Source organism: Brienomyrus brachyistius, chromosome 14 (assembly GCF_023856365.1).
Source record: "Brienomyrus brachyistius isolate T26 chromosome 14, BBRACH_0.4, whole genome shotgun sequence".
NCBI lineage: Eukaryota > Metazoa > Chordata > Actinopteri > Osteoglossiformes > Mormyridae > Brienomyrus > Brienomyrus brachyistius.
Genome location: NC_064546.1, coordinates 15,935,100 through 15,946,002, shown reverse-complemented (window position 1 = coordinate 15,946,002; position 10,903 = coordinate 15,935,100). Strand labels below are relative to the sequence as shown.

The 10,903-nt window shown below is 42.2% G+C and overlaps 1 protein-coding gene across 1 annotated transcript; it reads right to left on the bottom strand.

Annotated features, from left to right (window-relative positions):
• Positions 1–396: 396 nt before the first annotated feature.
• LOC125707553 (homeobox protein SIX6) lies at positions 397–3,040 on the bottom strand. The gene is made up of 2 exons (XM_048974783.1): positions 1,785–3,040; positions 397–808 (listed from the first exon to the last, which is right to left on the bottom strand). Exons 1-2 carry the CDS (start codon positions 2,354–2,356, stop codon positions 643–645), a joined length of 738 nt encoding a protein of 245 aa, XP_048830740.1. The 5' UTR covers positions 2,357–3,040; the 3' UTR covers positions 397–642.
• Between the last annotated feature and the right edge of the window lie 7,863 nt (positions 3,041–10,903).

The window sequence follows — 10,903 nt, the reverse complement described above, 5'->3', positions numbered from 1 at the left end:
CGTGGATCGCCATAAAAAAATCACCCTCACATTTTATGATTATGATCAACAAATATTTTATTCATTTAAGTTATTACGCTTTTTTTACTTTAACATATGTCCACTGCTTGGCGCACATGCTCTAATGTTCACCTGTGCACAAGGTAAATATTAAAAACATCAAGCAAATTAATACCAAATTCTAACAGCCGATCATTTAAATAAGTAAATAAACATTATTTATAAAACTTTAAAAGTAAAGTAAAAATATCACAGTCTTTTTCAACATGAAATACGCACAAAAAATATCGGGGCGGGTGCTCAAAACGTTTCCTTTTTTAAATCTATCTTGAGGTGTTAATCATTTTCTTCCAAAAGGGAATTGGGACCATCTTAAATATTGTCCTCTTCGGCTTCTTCTTTTTTTTTTTTTTTTTTAATCTTGAAATTTTGTTTCGTCCGTTATCCGTTAAAATAATCAGGAGAAAAAAAAATATGAGGCATTCCCTCATACTCCTCGCGATTTGGTAGCCTTAAAATATGAACACCTTTTATACATCTGAAAGCAGGCACTGTTATTGAAATGTTTTGTTAGATTGTCTGTCTTGATTTTCCCTCGCTCTTTCTGCTCAGTTTTACTACGAAAGCTTCCTTCGGGCGCTGTTAGATGTCACATTCGCTGTCGCTGGAAGTGATGGAGATGGCTGAGGCGGCGGCTTTGCTGGACAGACTAGCTTCGGGGCTGGATGCGGTGCCGAGTCGGTCCACTGCGCCGTCGTCCTCTGCTAGAGATCGAACCGAACCTTGGGACAGAACCTGCTGTTGTAGTCTGGGCAAAATACGGGGAAAACAGAGGTCCGTCATCTTCCAGTTATAACGGAACACGAAAAAGGGGTAAAACTAGGCTATGTAATGGTATTACTCTTATTTAATATAGAACAAGACAAGCACGAGTGCTTGCTCGTTTACTGTTGAAATGGGCAAAAGTGTATCCCTCCTATAGAAAGTTCAAACACATTAAATTATTTCACTATTAGTCACTGCCAGACACCAGGGAAAATGCGTGATCCGAGTCGATGAAAAAATTCTGTAAATGAGCAGAAATTAGTTAAAATGGAACTTAACAGTGCCACGCTGGACCGCGAATCCCCCACCTCGCTCGCGATTAACCGGCGATACCGTCGGACTGCAACCCAATTAAATGAACTTATCTTCACGAAAGTGATCAAAATTGCCACTTTCCGCATTCAAAAATGAGATTTTACGCGAACAGTCTGCAAATCAAAGATAGCCTCTTGAGAATTGCCTTAATCTGTATGTACATGTTCAAATCCTGACAGATTAGTATTACTGTAATATATACCTATGTACTATGTTATATTATTTGTATTTGTTTTTATAAATATTTTGAAATAATGTTATGAGTTGGGCCTACAAAGTAAAATGTAAAGAACAATTAAAATATTTAAGAGAATTAAGTTGATAACTTTATAAATATTGCTCATATTTTAGTTACATGACTACTAAAATATAAACTCTATAGATTATATAGAAGTGGGTCTGTTCATTACATTACTGAATCTTTTTTTAAATGAACCGTACCTTGTTTATTCGAATGTGCTACATTACGCACCACGACAGCCGCACAATTCTGTTTTAATTCGGATTCACTGTAGACAACCACAGAAGCCTTGAAAGGCTGGGACCGTTATACTATAAATAGAAAGGAACGAACAATCGCATAAAGTTACATTTGAGGAAAAGCTATAGAAATATAAGGTTAGCGGGGAGATGAAAGGTATTACCTGTTTTTGGCTGCAGCAGCCCGGTCCCTTTGTCTGCGGTTTTTGAACCAGTTTCCCACTTGTGTGGGTGTAAGTCCCGTAGCCTGCGCAAGCTCCCTCTTTTTGCTAGGGTTTGGATAAGGGTCTTGTAGGTACCACTCTCTAAGCAAATGTCGGGTCCTCTCCTTGAAGCAGTGTGTCTTTTGCTCCCCGTCCCAAATCGTCCTGGGTAAAGGGAACTTCTTCCTCACCCTATATTTGTCCACCGGTCCGAGCGGGCGGCCCCGCAGCTTCTCAGCCTCCTGGTAATGCGCCTCCAGCCAAAGGGCCTGTAATTTGGAGTGGGACTCTTTGGTGAACTTGTGGTTTTCCAGGATGTGGTAGAGCTCTCGGAAATTCCCGGTGTGGAAAGCCACGATGGCCCGCGCTCTGAGCACCGACTCATTCTTGTTGAGGACCTCGCAGGCTGCGGGAGCGACGGGTAGAGACCAGAGGAAGCGGCCGAGACGCTCGATGTCTCCGCTTTCCTCTAAAGTCTCGCAAACCCCCGCTACTTGCTGGGGGCTAAAATTCAAGATGGGTAGCTGAAACATGGAGGCTTCTTCTTTCCCCTCTTCCTCTCTCACTCATACACTCTCTCACTCGCTTACCCTCGTCTCTTCCCTTCGGATCCAGACAAAAAGACAACCTCAAAGTTAGCAGATCAACCGTTAAAAACAGCGAGGAACGATGCCCTCTGGCTGACTATGGCAGCCTCGGTGGGTGAACTTGGTGGCTTGAAAGTACGAGAGCATACAACTAGGGCGAGATGTTTTTTGAGGGGGAAAAAAGACATGCAGCCCTCTGCTGATTTTCTATTGGACTTGGCAGATTGGTTGCGTGGTTGCCATGGATGCCTGTCAATCACTGTCAAGTTTTCCAATCACGCGTAAAGGAGTGCGGACAGATCACAGCACCTCCCAGAGCTCGGCTGCGCCTTTTAAAGATGTAAACATTGTGACCTTTGCTTTTTGTCCTAAGATATTTAATTGCCACCCATATTTGTGTATATCTGCTCCTTTGCACCGCGCTGTTACATACGTGAAACCTTAAATTCCGTTAAAATCCAGAGAACAAAAAAACCTGCATTTTTTTCCCCTTATTATAACGAAATGTTAGCTCACACATCTAATGACACATTTTTCTTCTCGTCTTAAGAAAATCTTTCTTCTACATATCAGAAAACATCGCCGAAAGCGCAATGATAGCTGCTTCACGTAAAATATGTCCGATAAGTGTTTGTCAGATGCGATGGTGAAAACCTTACATGAAATGAACCTTGTAATATTCATATTTTTATAATCGACCACTAAAGATAAAATTGGAGATGGATTATAAATGACAGAAAAACCCGACAGAAGTACGCGAATTAACTCACGAACCTTACACACTTTGCCTACGAGAGTCATGTGCGAATCCGACTAGCTTCATTGACATTCAGGCTCTGAAAAAATGTAGGTGTAGGTTGTATGTATACGGTGCGCATGGCACATCAAATGCGGTAATTCTCTAAGGGGATGCTAAATAATACCTTATGAAACGTAGCTAAACGATAACTCGATTTAACCCCATTTTAATCTCCAAAACTGCTTACGGGAATCATGTATTTTATCATCCCCCGTTCTTGTTACTCAGCGGTGATTGTAAGTTTAGTGAATGTTTTATTATATGTGACTGCGTTGTGAGCGATTTTCCTACGGAAACCTTTCTGTTTTAGTATCAGACTCACTCCGCACCGCGCGCTGGTCGCTGTGGTGAATAAGAAGGCAGATAGATAGCGCAGATGTTTTGAACTGTCGGGTCAGATTATTTCATAGCTGCAGCGCACGGTGGAGAAGTTCATTCTGACGGAAAACCCCAATATTACTTTCACAGTTCAATTGAGGCCCCTTCGGGCTCTCTTACATGATTTATGGGAACCAGTGGCTCGGGACATGGAACTCGCTTTTCTGGAAGAGGCTGTCCTTTTTATGTACCGCTTGGTGAAAAGGAATAAAACTTTTTATTTTTTGCCGAATACTGCATTGTTCATATGACGTGTGTCCACTCCAGATAACGGAATAAAATGGGCGGTAAAATATTGTAATAAATGTACAATTCCCCGTCTAATGTGTCAACAAAATATACATACATACAATAATCGGAAGTGATTATACCAAAATAATATGATTGAACCTGTCCGTTTAGCTTCTGTGAGTCTTATAATCATAATCCAATTTCTACACATTTAATGTTCTAAGTATAGCATTCTTTAAAACGTCGCGTTTGAAAAACAATGAATTAGTAAGTATCATAATTTGAATGATAGTGTAAATAAGGTAATGGGTATATAAGCAGACATAGTACGAGGATTAGCGTTTTTCTGCGTCGAATTGTCATTCATAAATCCGCATTGTTACAGATTTAACACTAACATTACAGACCCACCAAACAGTAACAGAGAGCAAAACAGCTCGGAGAGAGAAGCACATCCGTGAAGCAGAGGTGACTGAAAAACGAAAAAGTATCCAAATGCTTAACGTCATAGGCCTGTCCTAACCAGAAGATAGTACGCATAAAATAGAAATTACGTGTTTATATATTTATCATTTCATAAAAATGTTGAAAATAATCATCCAAAATGATGTTTTCATCTTTAGCTTTAGATTGATCAAATAATGTGTGGAATTAACTGGCTACGTTATCCTAAAAAATATATATATTTTTTGATAGGTATCTTGCAGGCTCTGCCGCATATTGTCGAGAAGATTAATTCTTTTTATGTTTTTGATATGAGACACCTAATTTTGAATTAAGGACTGTAGTTTCGTAAGATAATTAAGTTATTTAAATGTTGTCAGTAGTAAGCAAAAAATGACTTGTAAAAAACTGGAACCGAAAAACGTCGATGATGCAGGAAAAGAGAGAAAACAGTTTCAGCGAGTATAGTCGTCAAGAAAAAACTATTAAATGTTACATTATATTAAATATAAATAATGCAATTTATGCACGTTGACAAAGATGTCACAAATTTTATTTATTCGCCAAAATAATAAATAGCTTGTTATTTGCGTCGAAAGTAACGAAAGGTAAAATTTCAGCGTCTCGGATGTATTTGCCCCTGCTTGTTTTCTGCATATAACCATGCTGGAGTTTACAGGATACTTGAGCTTCATCGTTGTGACAAAAAAAAATGTTTTATGAGTTTTAATACTCTGACATTTTAAGAGCATTAAAACCATGAAATCATAATCTAAATAATAAAAATTCTCCACCATATATTATTTACAACATCTGTCGGCACGGCGCGCTATATGACTGTAGATATTCACAGCGGCTTCGTATGTTATATAGCGTTAAGTTATATGTGATAGTGTTATCCTGTGTAAATGGTGTGGGTGTCCCATTATTCCGATCGACTGTTACTGGGACGCGTACTCATACTGGAACTCACTGCGAATCATCGCAGGCGTACGTACATATATTAAAAACAGCCCAAGCGATTACGAGTCATCAATCTATTATTCCCCGAGATTCCAGATGCTTCAGCACCACTGTCTTTCCTCGCACCCAACGACACAGGAGAGAATTTGATATTGGGGAGGGGGGGACAGAACTTAATAATTTAAATACAAAGGTCGGTTTGTTGGGGGATAAATCTATTTATACCAAATATTAGGGGGTAAACGCCGGCCCACTTCCTACGCCCCTATTTGAACTCTTAAATTATTTAACGACTTAATCACATATGCTAGGCTCGGTGGCGAATTCGGGTTTATACCAGCCAGTTTCAACTGAAGGCTTTAATCTACCGTTGTGTGTATGTGATTTTTAAAGATAATTTCAGCTGTTTTGGTTCCCACTGCTATTAGGCGATGCCCGAGTCACACCATACAGGTAAACTGTACAGGCCCCTGTCGTCCTTGTAATTCGCGCTCACCGGTGATGCCCCTGTTTTTGTATCAGATTTTTCTCAAGCCTTCCGTGTTTAAGGGCAGGAATATCGGGGAACGATATTGTCTTTGGATTAATTAGTTGCTTGCGAGGATTGTGTTTGTCCAACGAGATGTCGCTGTTTTAAATATAGCAGTGAAATGCCACAAAAGCCCTAAACCCAAAACGGTAGCCACGGGTGCGCCCCATACTACAATTGTCTGTCGCGGTACCTTCTTCTCACGTGGGTGAAGAGCGTATCCGCTAAAGGAAGACCGTGTCACCCAGGAGAATTATTTCGTCTGGAGGAAAGACCAGTTACTGCTGCCTAAGGCAACTGGACCTGAATTCTTCCAACCTTTTTTCAGGCAAATGTCCGCGGTCACCGAAAGCTGCATGTGTAGATTGAACTGAAACAAAGCTCCCGTCTTACTGGCACACTTGCGCACATGTCCCCCTAGATGGCGCAGTTGTTAACAAGCTGAGGTTGTATTTGTTCCATATTTGAGCTGAATAGATTCAACACGTACCCTAGTGAACAGCTGTCTGTCCCCCAGAAAGAAACTGTACAGTTATTTAGATGATTGGTTTGTGCTGCTGCTGTTATTAAATTAATTATAGAGTTGGTCAATGAGAGAACATGTACCACACGGGGGTGAGCTGGGGGATGTCAAGCTCAGTCACTGCCTCTGTTTGAGTGGAGGACAGTGTAGGGTTAAATCCTGGGGGGGGGGGGGGGGGGGGGGTGGGATTTGAGCAGACTGTAACTGACCCAGATTCAGCTAGAGCAGCTCTTCTCAGACCTTTCACTGTATACACTGGTTACTCCATGCTCCCCAATCCACATCACATGACACAACCCCCTCCCCCACATGCTCCAGCTGTTATCACACCCAAAACCACATGCACACACGTAAGGTAGGAAAACTCATGCCAACTCACCCTTATAATATGTGGATTTGCATCACACCAACATACCAGTCCTTTGGGGCAGTGTTAGTTCAATATGCTAGCAACTCAGCCCTGCATCCTACAGAAATGTGATGCTTAACTGCAGAAACTTTGCTTTTTATTTAGCATACAGCCCTTCCCTTTGGTTTTAAACTGTCCGGTTCCTACAGGCTAGGCTAGGCAGACACATTGTTGTGTTCAAGATTGATCTGCAGGTTTATCATAACAGAGAAGACCTATCATCGACTGCTACTTTAAATAAGACCTAGAGGATTATGTCTGATGTTGTGTGGCGGGCAGTGCCTGATCTTCCTGATAGAGACAGACACAGGGTCCCATACAGCTTCAAAGAGTTCTGCAGCTCCTGGGCAGCAGCAAAAAGGTTTTCTTCCTTGCGATGTAGCCATTCACAAACCCGCTGTGTTCTCTGCCTGATTTTGGCACGGGAGCAGAATGATGGCGTAGTACTGCGAGTCTCACGTGATCTGTGTCAACGTAACATGACCTTGTCATATGACCTACAGCACTTAACTTCCCAGTCACCGAAGTGTGATCCTCACATGCACACTAAGTTGAGCCCTAGACATAACCAGAACCGTAGATGCTCTCTAGCACTGGTGCGCCTTCAAAGCTGGACGTGATTGAGCCCTGTGTGTGTGGAGGACGCTCGGGTGAGTGATACCTAGCGTGTGACCACGCCCAAGCTGGGAAAACCCACGCTGCGCAATCATTTACTTGCTTCACAAAACTCATTTAATGAATTCCTAAGGACTACAGCCAGGAGCTGTATGGTTACTGCCCTTTCTCCAGACCACAAAATATCTGATTTAAGGTATTAAATTATTATTCTTGATCACTTATTCTCTTATAATTTATATGATCCATTTCAATTCGGTTTCAGAACCTACACAGTACAGAAACTGCTTTACTTAAAGTGACAAACGATCTGCTCATGGCTGCAGACTCTGGCAAAGCCAGCGTCCTTCTCCTTCTTCATCTAAGCTCTGCATTTGACACTGTTAACCATAAAATCCTTCTCTCCCACTTCACTGATATTAGTATTACAGGTGCTGCTCTTACCTGGTTTACATCGTACCTCAGTGACCGACATTATTTAGTTTCCATCAGGTCACACAAATCTGATACCGCGCCTCTCACACAGGGTGTCCCCCAAGGATCAGTTCTTGGCCCAACTTTTTTCACCATCTATATGCTTCCCTTAGGTTAAATTATACGTTACTATGGTCTCAGCTTCCATTGCTACGCTGATGACACTCAATTATATGCAAGTGCTGCCACTAGTACATCCATGCCACCATCTTCACTAACCAACTGTCTCTGCGAAATCACACACTGGTTGACTCAAATTTTTTTACAGCTTAGCGTTGATAAAACGGAAATTCTACTAGTGGATACTAAATCACTATCTGTCTGACCTTCTTCTTCCATACACACCTGCTCGCACACTAAGATCATCAGGCTCCAACCTTCTTACCGTACCTAAATTCAGATTATCCTCTGTGGGTGGCAGGGCGTTCTGTGTGACAGCACCTACACTATGGAACGCACTTCCTCACAGTCTGTGAGAGATAACATCTCTTATCATTTTCAAGCTTCAGTTGAAGACTCATTTATTCCACGAATGCTATAATGTAACTGCTACTGCGTAACATTCCTGATGTTCTGCTGTTATTGTTGCTGCCACGTGTGCATTGTTTCCTGTATCATTGTTTGCATTGTAAAGCGTCCTCGAGTGTGAGAAAGGCACTATATAAATAAAACAAATTATTTTTATTATTATTTGGGTTGAGTCTGTGTTATAATTGACATACTCGGGACAACTTAGGATCACACAACTTTGGAGGAGGGGTGATGAGCCTAAATCCTAAAGGACTCCTCACACCCTCTTCCAACTGCTGCCATCAGGCAAAAGATACAGAAGCATCAAAACAAGGACTAACAGACTGAATATTAGTTTCTACCCTGTGGCTGTCAGGGCGCTGAATGACACCTAATCACCTTCATACAACTTGAGTGCAATAGATACAATGGCGTGCAATAAGTCTTTTATGTGCAATATGTCTTTTATATATAATTTATTGCATAATTCTTTGAGGCTGCAAGGACTGCATCTAATTTTGTTGTATATATTACAATGACAATAAAGATATTCTGATTCTAATTCTGATTCTTCAGCCCAGATCAGGGGAAATGAGCAGTTTTCATAGAAACCTCTGAATGCCAAAGAGATGCCCTTCCATCCTGCTACAGCCCCGCCCCTGTGGTGCTGCCTGCTGTTACCCCCGGCAACAGGACTCAGAAGCCATCAGAGTCAAGCCGTGGCAATGCATGACACGGCTGCCGGTTGGTGTGAGCGCCCAGCGTACCCCCTGCTTGACCACTGTGCCCCTCTGCCCCCAGACAGCGATGCTCTTTTTGCACTTGGCCCAGTTATTGTATTACGTAGCCCTGTTTCAGTTACCTACCATAATCTTCTGAAATAGACCCTGAGTGTTTCTCAATATGAATACTTGACTGTGCTTGACTATGCTTGACTGTGCTTGACCATGCTTGACTGTGCTTGACTATGCTTGACTGTATTTGACTGTGCTTGACTGCCCTTGCCAAATGAGACCAATCCCATTTGTGCCCCACATTCATTCTTAGGAGTTAAGTTAGCAAGACTGGTCATGCCAAGGCCGCAAGTACGATCGTCGTGTTCTTGGTATTGAGAAACACCCCCTGATTTCCAATGACATCATCCTGAACTTGGATGCTCAGGCCTCTGATTTGCTTTCTTCTGGGGGAATCTTCCAGGAGTCCATTTCACTTGCAGGTCACACTGCCCGACGTCCCTTCATTTGACGTGAAAGCCACAGCTATCCATGGATGCTTATCCATGGCTCACTTAACCCTGGATTGTTTAAATGTAGCACAACTGGCTGGATTTCTTCAAGGACCATGATTATAAGACAAAGATGGGCAATCTTATCCACAAAGGGACGGTGTGTATGCAGGTTTTTGGGATAACCTTTAGGTCAGCTGTTCAAGCCTATGTGTGAGGACTCTTCAGCCAATCAATCTTCTAATTAGTAATCTAACTAGGGAGTTGCAGTGAAAACTCGCACACAGAGTGGCTCTTCCTGGGTAACATTACCAACCCCTGCAGTAAGATAATGCTTCACAGTAGTGTTACATAAAAGTCTGTGAAGTTTGTCAGGTTATTAAATTTCATACTATACACAGATGCTCCATCTTTTAGTGCTCACAAATTGTCGGTTGACGCTTTCTGTCCAAATAAGTAGCTTTTCAGTCTGGCGTTGTGCATCCCACAATGTGTGCCGTTTCGTCTTTTGTCCGTCATTATGTGTCTTATTGATACCACGAGGTCTCTTCTGCGTGGCTATGATATTCACCCGAGGGACACCGTAAATATGCTTCAGCGCAACCCAAGGTGAAAGCCAGTGAATGCAAAAGAGTACCCACAATGCGGTCAGTTTGACTGTTATCTTTTTCCGCCATTGTGGATCCTTCAAGGTTTTATGTCAAATGCCACTTTGACACATTTCATTAAGGTAAGTAGGTGCATCTAGGTGCCATAAGCCACACACTGGCCGCTTGTCCAGGGTGTATCGAGGCAGCTGACCAGACCACAGACTCACTCGCTGCCACAGAGCAACTTCTTGTTCTCAGCCCCCAGGTTTCATCATGGCTAGCAGGTCCACCTTCACTGTTATAGTTTGTCTGATCTAGTCCAGATGCACCAGTCAAAAACCTCCTTCGATAACCTTGGTGTGGCTAGTGTGACAGCAGATTGCCTCCAGTTAAAAAGCAGTTAGAGATGAGAATCTCACAAGGATCTCAAAATGGTTCTTTTCTAATAAACTTCAGCAAACACCATCCTCATCACCATGTAGTTAAAATAACAAGACATGGCAACAGCTGGATCCTCACAACCGAAGGATTATTGGATCCTGCTCGTGGTTCAAGTTCAGGGCTTTTTGGGTCTCTGCTGTGGGTCAGATTAGTATTTGACTCCCAGATAGTTTTATTATATATCCCGTAGTGATAGCCAAGTGAAGCTTCATGAACCGTTTGCTGTATTTTCTGAGTCCACTAGATGGTGCTCTCTGTTCATAAAAGGGCTCAAAGCATGCCCTAAAGCAAGCCAAGAGTACCATCTACTGGGGTCAAAAAAACAGCATACGGTTCACCAATCTTCATTTGGCCATCACTAA